Source organism: Phalacrocorax carbo, chromosome 1, assembly GCF_963921805.1.
Source record: "Phalacrocorax carbo chromosome 1, bPhaCar2.1, whole genome shotgun sequence".
NCBI lineage: Eukaryota > Metazoa > Chordata > Aves > Suliformes > Phalacrocoracidae > Phalacrocorax > Phalacrocorax carbo.
This window is the reverse complement of record NC_087513.1, coordinates 25369359-25395314: the sequence shown is the minus strand read 5'-3', so window position 1 is coordinate 25395314 and position 25956 is coordinate 25369359. Positions and strand designations below refer to the sequence as shown.

The 25956-nt window shown below is 40.1% G+C and overlaps 1 protein-coding gene across 8 annotated transcripts in view; it reads right to left on the bottom strand.

Annotated features, from left to right (window-relative positions):
• The window catches only part of CADPS2 (calcium dependent secretion activator 2), a 318752-nt gene that overhangs the window by 247872 nt on the left and 44924 nt on the right, over positions 1-25956 (bottom strand). For all 8 annotated transcript variants that reach the window (XM_064446439.1, XM_064446493.1, XM_064446432.1 and 5 more), the window contains exon 2: positions 1869-1982. In XM_064446439.1, the coding sequence (XP_064302509.1) occupies positions 1869-1982 (114 nt within the window). The remainder of the gene's footprint in view (positions 1-1868; positions 1983-25956) is intronic.

The window sequence follows — 25956 nt, the reverse complement described above, 5'->3', positions numbered from 1 at the left end:
AATAGCCTGGCTTTGCAAGCAATACTGTAATGTCTCAAACCATAACTACTGCATGGGATTAAAGGGAAATTAATCATTTTCAGAGTAAAATAATTACCGTGCAGACCACGTATTTGTTTCCTTCCATGTCAGATAAAATTGAACTGTAGCTCAGCAACTAAAGTATAAGGAAATTAACACTGAGGCTTATGAGATGCTGTATGACAGAAACAAGCAAGATGTCCATAATTCAAACTAACACCACTGAACAGGAGATGTGCTGGATCATATGTCGAAGACAGAGATGAGAAAGCATTAGAGCACAGCAGCAACAGAACACACAAAAAAGTAACAGAGATTAGTATTTTCAACAAATGGGTAATGAAGCAAACGAAAAAGATACAAGAGGCACAGATGAGCCATGATATGAGAATACGTGGCAAGATGCATAAAATGTTATTAAAATGCATTGAAAAGGAGCAGTAGCTTGAGCAAGCCTCCAGCTGGATTCCACCATTGCAATATTCATTAAATCTAATACTGCATACTGGTAACTATCTACTCCAATACTGAAAAGAAATTAAAAATGACTAGCAAATGCTGACTCATACTGCACAACTGGGAAAGGTTGTGCAAGTCTGGAAGGAAATCCCTGGAAAGAATGGAAAATGGAATTGGGGGAGGGGTGTGGAATGAACAAAAAAAAGACTGGAGAACCAAATTACAGCTGCTAGATGAGCTCATGGTATATTAACACGGGATGAAGATCCCACCAGCCTGTGGTGTCACTATAGCCTTGACAATGATGCCAAGATCTTTGGAACCCTCTGAAACTGGACAGCTTCACATTCACAGTGATGAATGGCTGAAATAGCTGGAAAATTTGAGTCTTCCATTTTATAGGACTACCTTAGATTATTAAGCGTAGCCCTTCATTACAACAGCTGCTGTTTAGGCATTTATTTTAAAATTGTCTTTATTCACTACCACATCCTTTCCAAAGGGCAGGCTACTTCCTTTAACACAACAGGCTTCTTACACAGCTTCCTGAGAGAAAGAAACATAAACATTACGTCCTTTTCAATTCTACCTCACGTTCAGCATCTTCGACATCCTACTCCTCTGAAACATACTGCTGGGCAGCTAAGTAGCTCAGCCTTGCCCTGCACCAGCTTCCAAACTGTCCTTCGTCCCAGTCTTAACTTCATTATAGTTATACACAAAAAAACAATTACTTTCTAATCGCTTCTACACTGTTCTCGCACCCCTACGTAGTACCTTGTGAATGTTCATATTCTCCTGTTTCACCTGTAGACTTGTAAACTAAGTTAGACCCATCCCCATCCTTTCACAAGAGTCTTTATGAGATGTCCTTTATTTCAACTTCCACAGTTCTGATCAGGCTGTGATTTGGAGAAACTCACACTAAGTTCTCACAGGGAAATGATCTGTCCACCCCTATCCCTTCTGTTTTTTGTTCCTCTCTCAAATCTCTGCGCGGTAACTAAAAATCAGAAGACATATTTCTCAAGATGGTAACTTACAACTGAAATGCTGATTAAAAGAGGCAACTTAGGCATACGGAGATAAAGATAGTGGTGCCTAGTAGTATCAAACACTGCCAAAAAGATTTTTAGCACTTTAGCACCGGGGGGGTTTAGTTTTGTCTTTTTTTTTTTTCCTTTTGTTTTCTCCCTTCTTCAAAAAGGGTAGATATTTTCCAGTTCAGTTTATCCCTGTGCCCAGGCAGTGGATTTCAACATCTAAAATGGCAAAGCTGGAGTAGGAGAAAGCTGTTTCTTTGAAAGGTAAAATCCATTTCCTTGTATCTGCATTAAAAGAGATCCTATGAACTTTTTAAAAAATACAGAACAAAACACATAACTTACCTCATAGTAACTTCGGACAGCATTGCAAAATGCTTCATCTGCTACGATTTGTGTCTCCCCATTCAAAAAGGCCTGGAAACGTTCCTTCAGTATCTGTAGCTGCTGCTTATTGAGCTATGCAAGGAAAAAAGAAGGAGAGGAAAGAGAACAATAATAAATGCAGTTAGTCTCAAAGTAAAAATATGCAGCACTATACACACTTGGAGATGTGCACAGGGAAGAGGCAGCAGAGGCTCCCTGGCCAGATGGCTCCCTAGCGAGTCACAGCTCTTCAGAGTCGCACCTGGGCAAGCCCGGCTGCTGCAGCAAGTCACACATGCACTCAAGCGTGCAGCTAAACCTCTGCTCTTTCCCTTGTGTCCTCAGGATGCTACAGGTAAGTCTGCATGGATACTTCTTCTGAGCAATATTTTATATGTATATGCTGAATAAAATGGCTGGCCTTCCCCACGGCAGCAGCACCAGCTAATAAAATTCAGCTCTTAGCTCCAGTCTTCAAATATTTCAATTTTTTTAGCCTTCAAATAAGTGAAAAATAACTGGGATGCCTCCATTTTTTTGGACTAATCTAGGTGGTACCACTGGCGTGTTTTAATAAGCGTGATCACTGTGAAGAAAATGCCAGAAACATGCTCCCTATGAAGAAAATGGACTTCTAGCCACTGATGTTACACCGCTATGAATGACGTGAAACAACCAAACTTAGGGAACAGCAACCACAAGGCTCCGAGGCTCATACCAAATTACATTTGGTGGATTTCATATCAAAATCGAGTGCATTTTGAAAACAGACTCCTGTGATTAGAGAATATTGCATGATTAAACCTTGCAATCAACCCATTTTTATCAAAGTTTAATGTTATGGGAAAATACAAAATCTGAAAGCTCTCCAGGGACCCAGACACAGTCCTTTTGCCGAGCTTCCTATCAACTCTTGAAATATTTAGTACGATATTTCTCCTTGTCAAATCTGTGAGAAGTTAGAATATCACATCAAAGGAGACTACCACTAACATACTAATATAACAAAGCAACAGTTAAAAACAGTTGTTTTGCTTTCCCGGAACTTTAAAACTAATGTAAAGACTTTACTCCAGTTGAGTATTCCCAAACTTTAAACCTAACATTACAAAAATTCAAACATCACTGATTTAAAAGTTTTTTCATCCTTCCTGTATTTTGCTTAATTAAAAATAAAAACAAATAAGTGTATAGAAATTGATATTGAAAACATTTTTCCAGGGGCAGAAAGTTCTGATTGTAATGGCTAACCTGCAACAAATGACATTACTCTGATTGCACCATTGTTTCTTACAGAAGAACTTTTTGGCATCTACAGTAAGTATGGTGACCTTCATATCAAGGGAGGATTTCCATCCAACAAAGTTTGCTAAGTTTGTCCAGTCATGTGCTTCTACAAAACATGTAGCAATTTACTGCAAAACTCTCCCCAAATTGAATGCAAACCTTAAAGTTGTTATATTTTCACAGGAAACAGTATTATAGATGCCATCTAAATACTTGAGATGAGAAATCCTCTGAAAAATGGTGAAATGTAGGCAGTAGCAATGCAAAGCCAAAGAACTATGCCTTTGAAAAAAAATCCTATCTAGTTAAAAATACATGCTAATTCTCTTCTTCATCTTAATGAAATGATGAGCAATACAGAACAAGCCCCAAGAAACCCCTACAGAGGAAAAGGCCTCCCGCTGAAACAAGCAAACTTCAACAGAGGTTGCTGCGACTTGGAAAAGTTTCCTGCATGAGCTCTTGAGAGCAGGAGACTAGCACTGACACATTGCCAGCCTGTACCACGGCTAGTTAAAAACCAATGGGACAGAAATATTTGTATCGTGTCTGCACATACACCAAAAATGGCCTCTATCCACCTACCTGCCAGACGTCCACTCCTTGCGCAGAATCTGCACCACAAAGGTTAGCGGTTTCTAACAAATATCAAACTTTATTTCCAGACATGCAGGACAAGTCTTTGCCTTTATTCCATTCCCCTAATTCTCTCATTTTCTAAAGATATCAGACAAGTTGAGGTATCAGAAAACGCAAATCATTAAGGATGGTCTGAAGTTTTTTTCAGCATACGCTTGTTCTCGTAGGGGACGTAAAAAAGAGCTGAGCGTTCCCGCAGGCGGTGCACCTCTGCTGAGCAAGCAGCTCCTTCATCCCAGGGAATATTCACAGCTCTGCCACGAGAACATGCGGGCTTCCTGCCAAGGCAATTATGGAAATGTGTTTTCACGCTTGCAGACTTCATTCTTTAGGTGATTTGCTTGTCTATTACCCACATATCAAACAAAAACATTATGAATAAGGCAATGAAATATAAATTTAATTCTGACTTCCTAATTTCTAACCATCATAGTTCAGCAAACTGAAATGCCTTTAAAATATTTATATATGACTTTCATATTCACTACTTCAGGTGGTAAGTAATTCTAAGGGTTGAGTGGCATTTTAGGATTACTGTACATTTCTTGAATTACTTATGTTTTATTGCAAAATCTGGATGTGTAAAGGAATAAATTTCTCCTGAAAAACTAAAAAGTAACAATAACTCCAATGGAAAATATTAAAAGCTACACCTTGGACTAAGGATGATGTGAAGTCTATTTTAGAGGTCCCAAGTACTGTCATATATAGAGACAGAGTTGTGTTAACTACCAAGATACAGAATAATTTATATTAGTCTGCTATAACATACAGTTCATCTGTTTTTTTGTCAGAATATTGAATGTACGATTTTTTTTTAATGTTGGCAATTTTTAATGGATTCATCGACACTCCTCAATTTGCAGCCAAGTGCCTTTAAAAATGAAACAACACAAAACTAACAGTAAAATTAGTAGCTTAGAAATGGGGAGAAAAAAGGGAAGTCTAATTGCATAAGAATGCCATAATAGCAAATGGAGAGAAACAGGCATCTGTACAGGACATTAACTCTTGGACACTACCAAACAGCTCAACATATCCAAGTATGGGCTACCTCTGAAGCTGTCCATCTTGGTTAACAAGTAACAAGAGTTGAGGACATCATGCATAACCAGAATCCCAAGTGAAATCCTTAAACTCAAGGGAAATAAGCCTGGCCAGATTCTCTCTGGTAGGAGCTCACATGATGGAGCTCAAAATCCTTCTGCAGTAGGACTACCTTTCCACTGCACATACCCTTTCCTCCTTTCCTCTGTGTAAGACCCACACATGGCAGACCTTTGCTCCCAGTCTATCACTACTTCTTTACATCTTTACTGTCAGTGTGTCTGTGTCTGTATTTTAATGCTAAGAGAAAGAACCATCAACAGCAAAATTAAAATAAAAACTGACATTACTACATGTACCCCCAAATGTAAACTGAACTCCGAATATCACCTGAAGCGTACAGCAAAGCCTCATTGATTCTGTTGCTTTCCATCAACCCGCTTCAGTTTTGTACTGCTTATTTGGATTTCGCATTCTCAGTGGTATGAAATCTGTGGTCGTAACTCTGTGTAATAGTCATAAATAACTACTGCTCCTTCATGGGAGAACATATAACTAAATTTCAGTGACTCAGAATATCAGGTTTGATTGCATTCTGCAGAATGACTGAAGATAAACAAAGACAACTTTAAGGGAAAACATGATTAACTGCCCTCAAATTTGCTTTTTCTTTATTGCAGCCACGCAACAGATAAAAATTTTGCTTCCCCTCCATCCCTGTGCCTTTCACAAAAGGTAACATTTATTTTTTCCTTTTCATCTGCTAACCTTAGTAGATCATCAAAGAATGAAAACATATATTTAAGATAGAATAAATTTCTCAAAGAGCTATTTAATTAAATTAAGAATAACTTTTTTTCAAGTTGCAGTAGCAATTTAACTTTTCATAATTTACAGAGTAATGCAAAGGTATCAAAAGAGCCTCAAGCACTTAACTATTAAAAAAATTCTCACCTTGCATTTAACATTTCAAAGAAGTCTCATATATCCCAATATATTTTCTTCAAGAACTAATTTAAAGATTTGCTTTTTCCCTTCTAAAGTGAAACTTGGGTATGAAAAGCTAGAGGCTCTTCTGGCTTAGCTCCCCTCATACCTTTAAACAATTTCAGTAAATGGATTTTACTCAGAGTTTAAATTCTTATTTTTATAAGCAGCTGCATTTCAAACAGATCTAGCAGTTTAGGGAGTTGTTCCAATGTCACAGGTTTTACTTCATTAAATAATAAACTCCAACATTTTGAAGGAAAAATGAAGCATGTATGTATTTGTAACAGTAATACTGTTTATCTTCTCTTTGAAAGAAAGAAGGAAAAACTATAAAACCCTACCTTCACACTGTGATGCTAGATTTAGAGCATTTTCATCCGCTTGTCACTGCCTAAGTACAAAGAGCTACTGCCCTAAACATATGCAGCCACAGCAGCTGGCCAAGACATAACTCACAGCACAACTGCCCTCTACAAAACTTTGGCCTTTAAAATGAAAAAGCTTAAAATGTGGCCTGTGCGTTGGCCACAGCCAGCCTCTCCCCCCATGCCCCAGAGCGCCGCGGATGCTGGCTTGCAACCACAGCCTGTGGCTGACCCTATTTTCTGTAAGTGCAGTCAGCCAAAGAGCTGGTGCCAGAGGAGTAACATTCTGAACCATTGCCACCTTGTGGCAATTTTAGAAATATAGCAAAGAAATAACCGCAGGTTGCACGTCTTCACACTCGGAGCTGGGATCTGTGCGAGTATCAATAAGCCCCTGACCTTAACACAAGCAACAGCGTTGCTTCTCCTCTACTCCCACACTGCAGTGTGAAATTACCCTTTCTCAGACCATATGGGTATTTTAGGAAAATAGCAGGAGGTGATGACTGCAATTCTAAAGACAGCTAGATAAAATATTTCTTCTGCAGACTACAAAAAGAAAGGGGTAGGGAGGAGCCAACCAAAGAGCCACTCCCCACATTCTCAGCTGCAATGCATATGATCTGTAGCACCAAACATGACTTAAGTCCCTGAACACTTCCTAAAAATAAGAAGCTTTGTTATTTCAAAACTATGCCATTTTGTCCAATGCCTCCACAGCAGCAGCTGCTTTTGGACAACTTTAGCTAAAACTATACTTCTTGAGAGCAGAAAAAGTATGGAAAAAGAAATAACCCAACGCGCAATCCCTCAAACAGCTGTCTCTCCCTTCCCTTTCAGTCAGGAGGTAAGTTCGCACCTCCTGAAAGGACAGAAATGCAGGTAGAAATAAATCCTTTTCCATCCAACTTCTCACACACTTCTTTGAACATAACTTTGCTTGTTGTCCTGCCAGGCTCTTTGTCAAGGGAAAAAAAGGATAAAACAGTAGAAATTATGCCAAGGACTAACTTTCTGATGTCATGAATTGAGTTCTACTATAGGATAATTCATCCCACTCGCCCATACCCTCAGCCAGAACCAAACCTGGATGGTACAAAAGGTCAATGCATTTACAGTGATGCTCAATTTAACACACGACTTCTAGGACAATAAAAATTCAACTACCAATAATTTCCTAGTAATTCAAATCGACCATGCGTTCAAGGCCCTACACATCTAACAGGTCCACTTGCACATCAAACCAAATTTTCAACCTAAGCTCCACGTGCCTACAAAAGGAACGTGTATGCATTTTACACATTTTTTGATTTTTTTCCTTTTTTTTTTTAGATTTTCTTTCATATGATTTCTTGCTGCCTTGAAAAGTGGCTGGTTAAGTGCTGATCTAACTGCCATCTCCCTGGTCTCCCCACCTTTCCAAATCCTCCAACCACAGCAGCATGCTCAAAGATGTCGAGCTCAGGGACTCCCTTCCTGCTCTTCCTCCGCAGGGCCTCCCAGATCAGCTGTACAATGATTTACTAGTCAACCCATCACAGTGGGCTCTCCTCTTCCCAAATGAGCCTTAGAAACAGCTGGACAACATCTAACAATGCTTGGAACAGCTTTCACCCTACTGCCAAGCCAGACTCAACAGCCACCGAAGTCTTTGTCCCTGACCAGCCCTGCTGTAAGCCCAGCTTCCTACCACCGCCCACAGTGGTGGGGAGAGCTTTATCCACAGGGCTGGACTCGGGAAAGCCACACACACACTTCCTCAGCAAGAGCCAAGGGCACGGCACAGAGCCTTAGCCTGAACCCATCATTATCCTCTCCTTCAAGGAAAACTAAATGCCTGTGCCACATCGTTGGCTGTTAATGAGCTTCATCTCACACTGGTGATGAGAATAAGCTTGCAAAGCAAATAGCCAGTTATAAAGAGTGATTCTCACTCCATTTCCCCTCCTTCTCCCCCACCTTGCCTCCTCTTCCAGTATCTGCCTACACAAACAAGAACATTACTTGTGTTTCAGAGCAGAGACAGAGTGTTCGTTTCTAGTGAATTATTCGAGATTTTCTTCTGAGAAAGAAGACTAAATAGTACTGAGATTCTCTAATACTGTTTAAGACAGGGATGATAGCTGTGGTTACTGTGCTGAATTATGCAGGTCTTCATGGTGTACAATACTGGTCCTATACAGCATGTGGGTGGCACACAATATATGTTGCCCTTTACTATTCATTGCATAAACTGGTTTGATTTTCTAAATAAGGGATATTTAATAAATATTTTGCTGTCACTTAGCAACCTTAGCTGTTATTTGATTTTCTTAAAGCTGAAGTTATTCCAAGTAAAACCGTGTCTGTAAGGATTCTGTTTGCTGTCATTCAGTGCAGACTGCCCTGTGCACATACTCATTCTGCAGCAATTCCACATCCTGTAGAATCAAATACTAGATTTCCAAAACCAGATAATGCATTTAACAAACAAATGTATCATTCCTTATAATCAAACAAGCACAACACGGGATTTACCTTTTGTTCCTCTGCCACTTGTTTAAAAACTATAAACACTACCAATAATGTATTGGTCATTCAATTCCACTTACAGACTATTTCATTTTAAGTTAAAAATATTTTCTGTATCATTAAGTCTGAAACTTCAACTATTTTCATTTCCCAGAGCAGCATAATCAAAATTCTTTGTCAGGATTACAAAATATTTCATGAGAACAGAGGGTTTGGGTGTTGGTTTTCTTCAGGGAGTACAGGGGACGGGACAAAAATCACAGGCAGTGAGCAAAGGCAAAGTCTGATTTATGTGAAGGAATTCAGGTGTACCACACTGACTGCCAAAATACAGAACTGCAGACAGCTTTCAAAAAGGTCAGTTTGGCCACCTGAGTGGAGAAGAAAAATAAGTATTCTGATAACGAAAGGGAACAAGTATTGGGGTGGGTGTGGGTGGGTGGGTGTGTGTAATCAGACTTTCCTTATATTTAGACAGAAGAATGAAAAGATATAAAGAAATGCAGAAAAATGTAACTACTTAAAAATTCCTCATAGCAATGGTAGATTTCTATATCATTGAAAAAAATTGTCAACCTTTTACAGCCTATGCCACACTAGGAAAGAAAGCATCTGCTACGTGTTTGTCCTAAATGCAGTAAATATCACACTCCCGTAAAAGCTATCTCCTCTGAGATGAGTTTGTCAGTGCAGTTGCAATCACTTTCCTTGTACTTACTCCTACTACCTGAGATTTGCTGTAGAATTTAGCTGACAGTCATCAGCTAGACTTATATTACTGGTTTTGTTTCTTCTGTGTGGCAGATCACACTGATCTCCTCTCAGTTTTTAGTGGCTGCACAGACACAATAAAGCTCGGCCAGCTGTGTTTTGCTGTCCCTTGTCCCACCACTGTTTGGGACCATCTCCCATGCAGAGTACACAGTGACACCGCGGCTTTACTTGCTTGAGTTTGCCAGAGCCACAAGAGACCAGTCATGCCTGAAAGCTACGGAAGCAAACCTTCCAGCCAAGAAAGCTGAGGATGGCTCATGTGGGCGAACATGAAAATCAGGCCTGGCAGAGATGCATACGGGGATCCTTGCCCATGGCTGGAACCTCAGCTACCAGTGCCTTTCCAGAAACGAAAATGGAGGGAAGTTTTAGAGGTAACTGCTGCTAACATGTAGATAGATATACAGCTCTGATTCACAGTGCACATCAGCAGTTCAAACTGTGCTGGACTCAATGGATTTGCATCACTTCCTACAGCACAGCTCCTGTCTTCCTTCTCTGCAATACATCATCTTTTCCACCCCAAGTCAACTGTGCACCCCCAGAACTATTTGTCAGAAGAAATATTTACTCCAAGAAACCAGCTTTCTCGATTTGCAAAACTTCTCCACATATAAATAAAGCTACCAGAAACAGCTTTTTTGTACCTCAAAAGCACTGCACTGAAGAGCTTTGTTTGCTAACAGCCTTACACCAGGACATTTTGCCAGCGAAGATCTCTAGGTGTAGCTGAGTAGGCTACAGCAGAGCTGCCTGAACTAATGGAAGCATCAGCAAAATACATGTTCCCCCAACCTACTCTCATCTTTCCAAGGCATTCATGTTCCATTTTAGCCCACTTTCTAAGGAGACACTATGATCGTACAATCCTTCCTTGGTTATGCAAATGTCAGCTTTTTGCCCACACATGTAACTTCTGCATGCACTTCTCAGGTTCTATCAGTTCTGATTAAAAAAAAAAATAAATGTGTGGAGGTTTCACAGATAACAAGATTTCCCTTCTCTGGAAAATGGAAATAAAAAGAAATCCAAATTATTCTTTACAGTGATGGAAATGCAAACAAAACTAAGACACTAATTTCTGTTCGACACCTGGCAAACACAAGTTATATGCCCATCATACACTGTGGCAACATGTTTCAGGACTAGTTTGGCTTAAATTCAAGGAAAAGAAAGGATAACAGTAAAGGCTGGAATCAAATTCAGAACACAGTATCCATTCTACTTTGGGTTCTGATAATGTTTAAATATTTATTTCACCAAACTAGGTAATTTTACACAATATTTTCCCCCAAAATTTATCTAGTTTCATGAATAAGCTGAATTGTGTCCATACTCCATCTACCTTCTCTGTGAGGTCTGTGAAACAGAGAAATTTAGGATGGATGGGACCTCTAGAATTCATCTAGTCAAACCCTTCTCAAAGCGAGACTAGCTCTGAAGATGCATCACACTGTTCAGGACCTTGTCCAGACAAGCTTTGTATATCTCCAAGGATGAAGATACTGCAGGTTCTCTGCGTAACCTGTTCCAATGCTTTTTCTGAAGCTTTCCCCCCATGCCCCAATATCTAGTCAGAAGTTCCTATGTTATGGCTTGTGACTATTCCTTCCTGTTCTTTCCTTGTGCACCTCTAAAAAGAGTCTGGCTCCATCTTGTCTGTAGACCTGTCCCCCTTAAGCACTACAAGACAGTATTTAACCTCAGCCTTCTCCAGACTAAACCAAACCAGGCCTCTTTACCTCCTCTTGTCTATCGTGTCTTCTACCTCTTTAAGCATCTGACGTGACCCTGATGGACGACTTCTAGTTTGTTGATACCACTCTTCTCTGGGGGATCCAAAATCAGAGAGAGTATTCCAGATACAGCCACACCAGTGTCAAGCAGATGGGTAAACATACTTCCCTTGACCTGCTAGCTCTACTCCTGCCAATAGAGCTGAAAATACAGCCAGCCTTCATTCCCCCAGCTCACACTTCGTTTCCCCCAACTCCTTCAGGATCCCCAGGTCCTCTGCTGCAGAAGACCCAACCAGTCAGACTCTTGCCTGTAAAGACAAATGGGGCTCTGGCCTGAAAGTGTGGCTTGGCTTTTGTCTGTGCTGAACATTTGGAGATTTTTGTTGGCTCATTTATCCAGCAAGTCAGGAGTCCCCTGAGTAGTGGCCCTGCCCTTTTGTTATCAGATGCTCCTCTCATTTTGATGTCATCTGAGAATGTGCCGAGGCTGCATTCAGTTCTATTTTCCAAGCTAATCTATGCTTGATTGCTGTACTTGTACATCAGCACCTTTTGGTCAACCTACCTGTACCCCTGCCCAGTTCCATCATCCCAACAGAAACAAGAAAATACCACTTCTTTATGGAGACTGGAAAGATAAATTGAAAATACATAATTGCAGCACAAACAGTTATTTTGAACTAAAGCTTTCTGGCTTCCCCAGAACTAGACAGGAGCAGACAGTCCACACCACTGAATCACTCTTCAGGTTAAGGGCAATAAATTCACATTTAAAAACTGTCTCATTAATTACATGCCTTCAATTCCAACTAACAAATCAATGTCAAGAAAATTTAACATTAGTGGATAACAGACGTGTATCAACACCTTGCCAAAGTACATTGTAAGTACCAAAAATCTACTTGGGTTAGTAGACAAGTTTATGGACGAGAAATCTACTGCAGATTATAAACACAGAAATGCTACACACTAAACACAACCCCCACTCTCCCCTATCTGGTATAGGAAATTCCTGCGATTAATATAATTATAGGAATCACCACATACACTTGCTCCATTTCCAATCTCTGCCCAAGCATATCATTAAGGTCACTGTTAGAAATAGTGTAGCTGTCTAGACAGACTGTTTTTCCAATCCAATTAACAAACAAAAACCTAAAGAAACAGAGGTAAAGCCTGGCGTGTGAGGTCATTAACAGTTATGTCTTCACATCATACAGAGGCACAGACTTTACAGATGACCACACACAACCCAGTTTACCTATGGTATGCTAGAACTAGCATGCTCAAAGAACAATAATATTAGGGACTGTAGAAAAAACCCAAAATATACTGTGCTAACGCAGGTGACCCTCAGTTTTATCTGGCAAGGACACCACTGCTGCGAAAGAGACTGCAGCTCTGAGCGAGCTATCCAAGCATCACCTCATGTCGTCTGCTACACTTAACATTTGACACATACTCTCTCCTAGGCTGGAAACCCGTAGTGGAAGAAATTTTTACTTTGAAATCCTTCCCCAGCCTCTCAAGATGAGGCTTCAAACACTTCCATCTCCTACTTTTTGACAAGCCGCATGAATCCATTTATCACAAACAACATCTAGATGCTATCTGAACAATAAATACAAACATCTGGATAGCCATCACAATAAACATCCACTGTGACAGACACATCCAAATTCCTGAATACATTTATTTCTCAGCACATAATATTACTTTGGACCAGCACAGCAGATGATCTCAGGAAAGCCACAGGGGTGAAAATAAGCAACTGCACATGGCAACCAACTCACAGAAACATTTCCTTAACAGCAAAGAGAGCACTTCTCATGAAAGTGCTCAATCTCTGACCTCCCAGCCCCATGCCTCAGAGCTATCTCTGGAAACTAATTTTCATAAACCTAGAGGACTGCAGTACTCATGAGCCCAATAAAGTTTATTTTTGTGTTGCATTATAAAATTACAGAATCACAGAATCAGAGAATGGCAGGGGTTGGAAGGGACATCTGCGGATCACCTTGTCCAACCCCCTGCTTCAGCAGGGACACCTAGAGCAGGGGGCACAGGAACACGTCCAGGTGGGTTTCGAATGTCCCCAGGGTAGGAGACTCCACAGCCTCTCTGGGCAGCCTGTTCCACTGCTCTGGCACCCTCACAGGAAAGTTTTTTCTCATGTTTAGATGGAACTTCCTGTGTTCCAACTTGTGCCCGTTGCCCCTTGGCCTGTCATTGGGCACCACTGAAAAGAGCCTAGTCCCATAATCCTGACACCCACCCTTTAGATATTTATAGGTATTGATGAAATCCCCCCTCAGTCTTCTCTTCTCCAGGCTGAACAAACCCAAGTCTCTCAGCCTTTCCTCATATGGGAGATGCTCCAGTCCCCTGATCATCTTGGTAGCTCTCCGCTGGACTTGCTCAAGCAGTTCCACATCCTTCTTAAACTGGGGGGCCCAAAACTGGACACAGTACTCCAAATGTGGTCTCATTAGGGCAGAGTAGAGGGGGAGGATAAACTCTCTTGACCTGCTGGCCACACTCATTTTAATGCATCCCAGGATACCCTTGGCCTTCTTGGCCACAAGGGCACATTGCTGGCTCAGGATCAGCTTGTTGTCCACCAGCACTCCCAGGTCCTTCTCAACAGAGCCGCTTTCCAGCAGGTCAGCCCCCAACATGTACCCGTGCATGGGGTTGTTCCTCCCCAGCTGCAGGACCTTGCACTTGCTCTTGTTGAATTTCATGAGGTTCCCCTCAGCCCAGCTCTTCAGACTGTCCAGGTCTCGCTGGATGGCAGCACAGCCTTCTGGTGTATCAGCCACTCCTCCCAGCTTGGTGTCATCAGCAAACTTGCTGAGGTTACACTCTATCCCATCATCCTGGTCATTGATAAATACGTTCAACAGGACTGGACCCAGCACAGACCCCCGGGGAACACCACTAGTGACAGGCCTCCATCCAGACTCTGCCCCATTGATCACGACCCTCTGAGTTCTGTTGTTGAGCCAGTTTTCTGTTCACCTCACTGTCCACTCATCTGACCCACACTTCCTTAGCTTACATCAGAGAAACATCCAAGAAGTAGGTAAAAGCTTTACCATGTCCGCCCCAATACCCATGTACACTTTACACTACTATTCTCTAACACAGTCTGATTGACTACTGTAACGTAGCTCAATGAAGAACTATTATCCCCAGCTAGCAGTTAACTCTGAAATGTTATGCTTCTACCTCAAACTTGAATATCCCATATGCCTAAAATTCCTTCCCCCTTTCTCCCCCTCCCCAAATCATATAGACCAGTCTAATGGAATTTCAACTCTATCAGTTGAAGACTTAAATACAAAGGATCATCTTCCTGAACAAAATGTTCTAGCAGAAAGAAAGGATTTGAAAAAACTAAATGGATGCATTTTAAGTACACATAATTAGGAAGTCAGTCTAGATTGTCACAGTCCTTCTGGTCAGTCTGCAGAAAGTTCTCAGGGATTAATTTACACAGCTGAAACTACTGGCTGAGCAATACAAATTTTATAATGACATCTGATTGCACCTTTAGGCAGTGTTCCACTTAATTTCAAATTCTCAAACTGAAAAAAAAAAAGCCTTCCAACAGGGATGCAGAGATAGCATGTGATCCTTGAGCATATTACAATCAAACATGTTTTGTCAGATGTCTATGTACACCAGATTCAATTCACCCTTTTTATGCCAAAGTACATAGACATACTATCCAAATTTGCTTACTTTGCCATATCAATGAACATATCTGAAACACAAGATCGAGCATTTCACAGTCAATGTCATTTTGATTATACATACATATACTATATATGACTATGGTGTCCTCTTTTGTTGAAGCATTCTGTGAAAAGTTACACACAGCACTCAAACGTCTGTTGACATTTTCTTTCTGCAGCATCTTTATTAATAGGTAAAGTCTATTCATCAATTAGTGCAAATTCACTCACCTTTCTGGAAAAAATGAGCTTGTCTCAGAACTGTAAGCTATAATATTAAAATGTAGAAGGAAAATACAGTATATGAACCTAAACGTACACTTTTCACATTCTAAATAAATCTGTGAGACTTCACACATCTCTTGAGAGACCCAAGAGATTTGTATACTAATTCTATCCAAAGTTGGATTTCCTTTGGAAATCTTTATATAACCAAGAGCCACAAGAAAACACTTGATTAAAATTCCTTTAAAAGGAGAAGTACTCAAAAAATCCCTCTGGAATATCACAAATAAATGTGTGACCATTCTGTTTTAGAGGTTCCAAGCAACGGGATCCTCATAATTGTTAAATTGGGAAATTATAACAGTAGCTAACAGATTTTATTGTCAGCCTTTTCCTGACAGTGACTCAGAACTTTCCCCCTTTTTTTTTTTAATGCAGTTTAATCCTATTTCCAGTACTCTCCTTTTGCTATGCTAAGTGATTTCCTCTGCTTGGTACATATTCACATCATCCAAGCCTTTTAGAATTTACTTCTGTTTATGAGCATCTCTCTCCCATCTCATCCTTATTGATGTGCCTTCTTTATAGAGAAGAAGCAGCTTCACACACCAAAAAGAAAACATTTGTTGTTTTTTTCTTTCATAATCAAGACTCTGGATTCTGTTTCTTTTTTTACTTAATTAAATATTTCCCTCTTTTTAACCATCTGAAATGAAGTTGCAGTTTTTGCTATCACACTACCTACTAATTATAATCTAAAAATTTCATTCCTGAGTATTAATTCTGTCTTCCCTTGTGAAAATGCTGTAAAAAGCAACCCAACACGGATGCTTCTTGATTCTCACCAAGTCCTTCCTCAACCTGATGTGCACAATTCAGGCCACCACAATTCCTGTAACTGCTAAGCTTTAATTTGGCCTCCAGCACGTATGTGTTCACACCCAAGATGATTTGAGTAACAGACAATATTAATACGTTAACATTTCTGAGTAAAATACCTGGTTTTGTGACCTCTGCTGTACAATGCGCTGGCCGAGTCAGAGACCAGCCCCTTCGTGGCAAAGAGCTGTGGAGGAGAAGGGCAGCAGGGAGGTCCTGACGCTGCTGCCTTGGGAGCCGCTCACCCCGGCCCCCATGGTGGCTGCACAACACTTGTCAGCACCCTGTCTCCTGCATCCCTGATACTCAGCCTGACCCTCAACCATCGACATGACTTCTCGGCTTGGCCTTCGAGCTGCCTCATCACCATGGCCTTCCCAGGGGACCACCAGATGGAGGCTGACGCTGAGCACTGCCTCCAGACCTGATCCTGACTCCAACCTGCCACTGGCATCCCAGTTTGCCTCTCCTTAGGGGCTGGCCTGTCCCTACTGCTCCCCAATATCCCCTTCATTTCCATCCACTGCCATCAGAATTGTCCCTTTCCTAGCAGTAACTCAGGGCCTCCACATATGTTCTCCCCTCCTTCCTTCCTCCTGCCTCCAACTTTGGTGACCACAGAGCTTCTAGCATGCTGCTCCCCATCTCACCTCTCCTCCTTCTCAGACATGCTCTCAGCAGAAAGGCAGAAGACCCTGAAAAACAATCACCCCCCACCCTCATGAATAAAAATGTATCTTTAACATTTGAATCTACATTACTCAAAAGACAAGCAGAAACTACACCATTTATAACATCTCCCTGTAGATCTTTAGGTCCATCCTATGTAAACTATAAGATATGCACTGATGTTATCAGAATAGCTTTTAGCAAGATCTTCAATGATTTCTTTCCAATCAGAACCCATGCTGTATCTGTCTTCTCCATTTTTGTACTGTTTTCAAAATTTTGCAGTCTTTCAGCTTTCATAAATCAATTTTCTGCTTATGTATCTTCTTCCTCACAGATGCTTCAGAGAGGATCCAGAAGATGTCACCTTTGCATTCCCCTCAGCTCACATGCACAAGTAGATCTCATTCAACAGGCTTATCTAAGCAGGCAACTCATAGTTTTCCTCTTATTCCCTCACCTCAGATTTCACTTAGAAAAGAGGTTGGTGCTACACTGCCATTCTGATCTCTCTCCCATGGTGCTCAGGTGCCTACCTGGGTCCAGTACACCCCTCCTCAGAGGCTCACAATGTTGTCCATGCTTGAGTCCCCCCTTCCTTCCTTCCTTCCTTCCCTCACTGCTCATGAATGGACACCGCACTTCTCAACAAAGACTAGAAATCTAAATCAGCTTCAGCTCGTTCCTCCTTCCAGGCAGAACTTTTGCTTTCCCCTGAATAATCTCTGTGATCCAACTTTTCCTACACTCAACACAAGCTGCTTACACTTGAGTTATTATTTCAAGTTCTGCCTAATGAGAACAGTACCTTTGTATTCCAAAAACATGATTATTCACTGCTGCAAATACCTGCTCCTTTCTTTTGCCATGAAAACAAGGTAGACACTTGAGATAAAATGCAGTCATATCAGCAGTTTTACACAGGTGCATTTTTCTAAATTAATGAATAGAGTAACTTTGGGGTTCAGCCCCCTAATATTTGTGCTTTAGGATATTTTGTGAGGTTTTCAAAACAATATTTAAAATCTTTATGTCCTTTACAGCTGTATCCCAGTAACTCATTTCCCATACAGCCCTTTTGTACAAGCAACAGGGACCGTCAGACACATTGCAATACACAAGACAAAGCGTTGAGAGACGTGTAATTCTGTGAAAATATAGTATAAAAGTCCGGAGAAGTTTGGCCTTAACCTCATCACTTATCCTACTTAAAAATAAGGAGGAATAAAGTAATAGCAAAATTCGGCTTTCCCACAGGAAATAGTGCTGGAAGAAATCACCTTTCAATTGAAGTTTCAATTGAAGTTTGAACAAAAATCTAACCTCCAGTTATAAATCAGAGGTTAGATTTACGTAAGATTTCAGTATCAGTAATACAGACTTAGAGGAAACAGAAAAACCAAAAGACAAGTTTAATTAAGGTGTTTTCCACTGTGCAATAATGTTAGTACTAATTTTAAAAGTTATTAAGCCGCACTTATCTCCATACAAAGTTATTGGCAAAATGTATTTCCTTCATTGCAGTCTTTGATGCCTCGAGGGAACCGAGTTAAATGGCTGAGTCAGTCAGTAAAACAGCAAACCAATTCCCTTATAGCACGTTCTCCTCCATGCTCTGAATACTAAACAAGACAGAATATTGAAAACAAAAGCTGACTGTCTGCCAGTTGAAACATGACTCTGTACGATGCTGGAGGTATTGATAACTTGCCCTCTCTTCAAAGAGTAAACCAAATGTATCACAACAAACAACTAGGTTGTAGGGTATAATACTACAGATTTGTTTACTCCATACACGTATATACAACTCAACAATAAATATAGGCAGTTACTAAAACTCATTCCCCTGGAAAGAATTTTTTTTTTTTTGATTTGCAATATAACAAAGAGGATCCATTGGTAATGTTGCCTCTAATGTCTTCATTCTTAGGCCGAACAGAATATAGCAAGTATGTTTTATTTCCCTCCTCTTTTGTACAGCCTCCATATATCAAATAATGAAGAAGAAAGGCCTCAAGACATTCTCCAATGTAACAATTCAAATTATCAGGTTAGGCAAAAAGTCACTTCAGACACAAGTACTTTCATTACAAAAACGTGAATCTGAAGATTCACCTATGGTTAATTTTTTAAAAAGATGTTCTTTTTTAGACTTGTGGTAGGATTCACAAGTCTTTTCCAGAACAGCTCATGCCTGTGAAACCTCAGTATTGCTTTCTTATATGAACAGCCCACGCTTCCTAGGAAGTGAGAGTGTAGTACACCTGCGGGAATGAGGCTGGAAAGAGAAGAGTGACAGAAAACTTGACTGTCTTATACTACTGTTTTAGAGTGCAATAATTCCCAGGGCACACTTTGGAATCAGGTTTGATAAAACACAGGAAGAGACCAGCAGAAAAAGGCAACAGCATCGGATGCAAGCCGGGTGGAGCAGGGAGAGACGGTACGAGATCCAAGTGAGTCAAGTTTGAGCCAAATTCAGCAGGTTGTCACTTGCCCAAGCATTCAGATAGAAGAAACAACTGTCCTCTGACTAGACAGTATAACCCGAATGTTGAAACTATTATATAGCGACAATACTGTGCTGAGCCTCAGCTCAACCCAGGAATCGGCCAACAAGTGATCATGTTCATTTCCTCTTCTCTAACGTTTGCTAGAGCTTAAATCACTTAAACCAGTGCCAGGGTTTCTTCTGGAATGACAGGACATGGCAACAGATGAATTCCATTTTTACCACCTCCAAATTTTAACTCATACAAGATCATTTCTTTGTTCAGAGGACAGTACAGCTTCTAACAACTTTTTCAGATAAAAATATTACTGAGGCTAGAACTATTATAAATATCCCTAATTAGCTTGTCACAGATTGTTCATTAAGGTTTGAAAGAAAACTGGATTGACACAGTGTTTTGGGATATGTGCATTTGTTAAACTCAGTGCATAGGGAAAAAAATTGAGTCAGATCAAGATTAAATAAATATTGTAGAAGTCTTACGTTTCTGATTAGGAGCTAGCTAAAGAAAATAGACACGGAAAAGTACCACACAGTTACAGGAAATCTAGTTGTAAGAAATATTATTTGAATTCAATGACTGTTTATTTAGAAAAGAGCAGTCACAGGAATACAGTCTAGAAAAATAATATTATCAATACCATTTGGTAACTGCTTGGTTACTAAACTGCTTGGGGTTTATGTACACAGTAAACAACTTTGAAACAACAACTGGTTTTGAAACCTGGTCTGAGGGTATGAAGGAGAGGATGGAGTCTGTCAACCAGCTTTTACACTTGAAATCCCTTCACTACTGACATCCTAACAGAAGACAATAAAACTTTTAGTCACATATTGTGCTTAGTTTCTGCTTACACTAGAAAAATTTACTTTATAATGTTAAGAAATAGAGGCAGGAGGAAAGATATACACAAATGAAATTGGTTAGTCGTGAACAAATAGCAGAAAATTCTGAAGTATCAGATTCACCAGGGTTTCTGGCATTGAAACTGGCCAGCTGCAAGGCAAGGACAAAGCTCAACACAATCCAAGGACCAAGGGGCAATGTCCTGTGCCAGATTTTCATAGCCAAGCAAAAAAAGGAAGAAAAGAGGGAGCAAAGAGCTTTAAGAAAAACCCTAACTGGGTACAAAAGCCATGAGAGACAAGCCCTCAGCATAACATGGGCTGCAGGTAAGTGAGAAGAGATGCAGTTTCCTACTTACTTGAGTTATTCATGAATGTTTATTAAAAATCTCCTGGGAACACTTTCACTCCAGCCTGCTGAAACTCATTCCCAAATTTATGAAGTGTAGAAATGGAACCAGTGAACCCTTCTCAATTTACCTTTACTTCTAGGCTGACAAGTATTTGCAGTATGATGTGTTTGATTAACATATTGTAAGTTACGGTTCCAAAAGCCATTTCACTCCCTTAAATTTCTACCATCCTGACATATGTAAAAATTAGGTATCCAGGTCATCTAGGAAGAGCAGCAAGAAATTACACATCATATAGCTTTTGGAAGATACACAGGCATTTCTGCTGATAACAGGAATAATGTTTTAAAATAAAATTACATCTTTGCTTTTCATCTAGTTAAAAATCTCAAAAACCCTGGAGAGCAGGAAATCTGTGAAGTTTAGGATTACAGGTTGGGGTTGTTTTGGTTTTTTGTGTTTTTTTTTCCTATTAGCCAGTAGAGCTGTTTCCAGCAGAGCTGTTTCCAGATATGGGAAACACATTGCCCAACAGGAGTTAAATCTCTACCTCTGTGATGCCCTTTCTCAAAATCAGTTATATCATGATATCTTATTCTAGATACTACAAAGGAGGAAATGAAAAAGCCATCATCCCTCTCTCTTCTCAAAGTCCAAACTTCTGATCACGAGTTTTGTAATATGTACATAATACACTGGAGAGGGTTTTCCATATGCATTTTATTGCCTTTATCTTCCACAACTCTCTATTTTTTCCACCCCCACAATGAGCAAAGTTTTCCTAAACAAAGGGGAAAAAAAGGAATGAAATAACGATGTTACTGTTTTCTGTATAGTTGAAAGAGTAGAGAGAGATGATGAAAACAAGCAAGCACAGACATAACCAAAATTGCCTAGTTGACTATCAACAGCTAAAGCTACTGGTTGAACTAAACAGTGGAACAAGTCTTACCTCCAACATGCTAAGCTATTAAGCAAAATTTAATCCTTCAAGGGCTTACTCTAATGATCTGGATGAAGGCTGCATAACTGAGGCTGAGCAACACTTAGTGAATGAAGCAATCATTCAACCTCTACATATAATGCCCAAAAGGTTCTGTTTAAATTTTTACTTTAAAACTGAATCACAAATAAACCCATTAACAATCTAACTCAGCTCTTCCAGAGGCATACCTTTCACTCAAGTCTTTAAGAATATTTTTAAAAAGAGCCCCCAAAAAACAGGTAGTTTCCCATATGGTTGCAATTACTTGAAGTCAAGCACATAGGCTATATTTCAAGGAAACATATAATAATTAAGCTAAATTGTAACAACTGCATTTAACTGATTATTACACTATAAAGCAGGCAGAGAATAACCAGGGTGTTCTGACATCATCAAAAGTTGACCCTGTCACCCGTAGTACAGGGTTATTACCAATGTCATTTACAGTACCAGTGGCACCGCTGCAACTTCAGTTGTGACAAGAGCCCATATGTTCCAATGCACTAGCATGTGGCACCACTACAGTCCAGCTTCTTCTCTTTTTACAGTCACATTCAGTTCACAGTTCTAAATCATGTCACAAAGTCACCTTACCCCATCCCTCCCTAACTGGTATACCTAAGCATACTTCTTTCTAGGATTTTCCTAACAGTTGCTTATTTTTGGGCAACGTTGCCAAAGCTCAGTATGTCCCACGCTTTTTAGACACATCTGTTTTCCTGCCCGTGTCTGAACACATCATACAGTTGGTATGCATATGCCCAAATAAAACAATCCAAAATTTCTTGGAAGCATCAAGTATGCTGTGCAAGTACACACGATTTGTGTATTGCTCATGCACAAAAAACACAGGAAAATTCAGGATGGGTGGGATCTGTCGAGGTCATCTGGTCCAAACTCTTATTCCAAGCTAGGTCAGCAATCAAACTTGCTGTATTGCAACTACTGCGGTGGCCAGGGCCTTGGCCAGTCCAGGTCTGCACACCTCCAGGGATGCAAATTCTGCAAAATCTCTGAGCAACCTGTTCCAGTGGTTAACCACATTCACTATCAGAGGTTTTATTCCTGATATCTGGTTGGAGCTTCCTTTGTTGTAACTTGTGAGTTTTGCGTCCTATCTTTTTAGCTGTCCACCTCTCAGAAGAATCTGGCTCCATTTCTCCTATACCACAGACCCCACCTCTGGAAAAGCTACCAGGAGACTGTTCTTGAGATCACTGTCCATGATTTCTCTACATATCAATAGCAAAGTTATTCATCAAAGAGACAGACAACTGGAAGATATCCAGGCAGAAATGAGGAAGACACATCAGGAAATAGCTCAATGGGTCTTCTGCGCAGGTGATATGTGATATGGTTTAGTGGTGGACTTGGCAGTGACAGGTTAGCGGTTGGACTTGATGGTCTTAAGGGTCTTTTCCAACCTTAACGATTCTATGATTCTATGATTAGCAGATACAGGAACACTGCACTGTCAAAAAAAGTAGCACCACTCTAAAGTACTTAGTTGTCTGAGAGATCCTGCACATACTCATGTTTCAGTAGCTTACCTTGCAAACATCTTTGCATCCTTTAAAGGTTCCTCACCTCCAAACCACGCTGGCAGTAACAGAAAACATGGATGTCACATTCAAGGTACCACAGATAGGAGATCCTGTGCTAAGGCCCTTCAAAGTGCATACATTGATTCTACAGTCCCATCTCTCCTGCCTGTACCAGAAACTGAATTTATGATATAGTGTTTCTCTACGCAAAGTAGTTTAACAAGATTTTCTAAACTAGGAAGAGTCACATTATATTGGAATTATGGGTGCCAGCACAAGGTTTTCAGCTTACAGATTGCAGTCATCCTCCAGAACTATGCCTTACAAATAGCTGAAATTCAGAGTTAAGTATGTTGAAATCCAAACTTAAGACTAAAAGCAAGAAGTATGATTAAGGCACTCAAACACAGTTAGTTATTCCCATAGCATCACCCACAGAAGAAAAAAACATAAAACGTGATGAAATCTCCCATTTCTATTAGTGTCAGATCAAACTCACTGGGGATCAAATGTCAAAGCGTGTCTGAAAGCACCAGCTACTGCGTGCTCCACAGCAGAACAAGCCAACTGCTCTGTAGATGTCTTACTTGTGTTTCTAAGAGTTACTAATCCAATTCTACTATAAGGCAGTGATTTTTTTTCCCTAAAGGAAAAGACCAGCAATACTTTACTTCTAAAATATTCATAAGGTCCTGACTGTCAAATCATAGCCTTTACTGTATGCATGGGGAAAGTAGCTGTGGAGGACTAATTATTTCTTGTGGGAGGGGTTGGGATGCTGTTTCAGAAGAGTTGAGCATTTAAACTAGTCAATCAGAAGTATGACTTACTTGGATTGCTAAATATTGAGTCTTCAGGTTTCAGTGACCTGACTCTAGAGTATTCCTGTTTATTTTATTCAAGACAAATTACACTCAAATTGCAAAGGAATTAAAGGAAGTCCCTAAGACTCCCTGAAGACCCAACCTTACATAAGGCTTCTACATCACTAGGCATGATGGCAAAAAGTGTTAAATTCTTACTTATTTTTGAAGAACTTACATTTCATGTTCTGCTGGATATACAGGTGATTATATTTTATTCAAGTATTTTTTGAGCATCAGTTTGCCTAAAAATCTTCACGTGGACTCTTTTGTTAACAACAGAGCATGGTTCAGTTGATATTGTGTGTACACATCTGAAATTTATCATCCTGACTAGAGAAACAGAGAATGTTCACAACTACAAATTACATTTAGTCATACATCTGCAGCACAGTTAGCGTATGTCAACTATGGTAAGAAATGTCTGCCAAGATTCTCCATATACTGAATCAGATTTTTTTCTGGTTCATCAATATGTAATTCCTTATCACCTTCTCCACTTATTCTGCAAGAAAATGTGAGAAGGAAGACAGCAAGTTCTTGACTGGTATAGTCCAAGTAAGTTTTAACTCAGAGGATGAATACAGCAGGAAAGCAGACAAGCCTCTTATGGAGCAATTGGATCTTTCAACTGTGTTGAAAAAGATATTAAAAGAGTATTGATTAGAATCTTCTAGTTCCCCTAAAATGACTTTCTGCCCTAAAATGGTCTTCCCCACCCCTTTCAGTCCCTATCGGAGTTAAGCATTATGTTATTTGTCTTTAGTGCGTTCCACCACATTCCCATTGATTTTCTCCCTGACTTCAAAGGTCAAACATCCATCCATCTTGAACGAGGCTTTTCAGCATCCATGACTACAGAAGAGTAGAAGCCAACTTCAACACTGGCAGAATCTACCCTTGAAAGAGGATAAAGTAGAAAGGGATTTCTCACACAAGCCCAGCCAAGTCTCTGCCAGAACACAGGACAGTAATTTCAACAGAACAACAATGATAGGCAAGCAATAAGAGGAAGATATAAGCCATGTAGAGAGCAGGAACGGCTCTCACACAAAAGGGTATGTTTTTGTGCTTTAGAACACAGCCTCAGATATTTATGCCTCATCAGCAGGATGGCACTGTGTCCAGAAGATGACCAGCTGGCAGTACTGGCTCCTGCTACCTTGCCAGAGAGAAAACAAGTGGCAGAGGCAGGAATACTCGTTTCTGAAAGGCCCTCTGATCTCAGCAAAACCCCCAGTTTGTAAAAAACTTATAGAAAGGAGGAAAGGCAAAAAGCACAAGCATTAGCAAGGCACTACAGCCACTAGCAGTTAGCACCAACGTCCATCCAAAAGCAACAATTTGAATACCAATAAGGAAAATAAATCTTAAAAGTCAGTGGCTTGCTAAACTTTGGCTTTAAGAGAGAAGATAAAGAGGGATGATTATTTGGAAGCTGCATATATAGGGTTTTAGTTTGGTGTGTTGTTTTCATGAAGGGTTTTTGTTTGCTTGTTTTTCCCCACTCTCCTGTTCTTTTCGGCATCTGATATTTTTCACTAAAAAAATAAAAAGAAGAAGAAAAAAAAAAAGAAACACTCCACTAGATAAAGCAATTGAATCTTTTTATGATTTTTGGCCAAAACGTTCTCCAGTAATGCTACGTTACACCTATTTTAAACACTCTCAGTTTGGAGAAAATAACTGATGCCTGTTAGCTAGGTTGCAAGCTCTCAGGATTCCAGTACTGCGTTCAGCTCTTTGCATAAAATAACACATCCAATGTAGTTTTCTACTCATACAAATAAGTAAAGAAGAAGCTGGTAATGACCTGTAATTTTCACTGCCTAATATTCTGTCCTTTTAGAAAAGATGCATGCAAATTCCAACAGAAGCTCTGAATCTCAACATCATTTGCGGCAAATCCTTGAAATTAAATCAAAGCCCTAGACTTCAGATTTATTTTGTACTTGCCCTAGAGATTTCTTTAGATTCAGCGGCTATATACTTCTGAAAGTCTCCTGGCTTTCCATCTAGAAACTAAAAACTTGTATGTCTATCAATATGTTTGACCATATATTAATAGCAGCACCATTAGCCCCCCTCTTCTTGTGTAG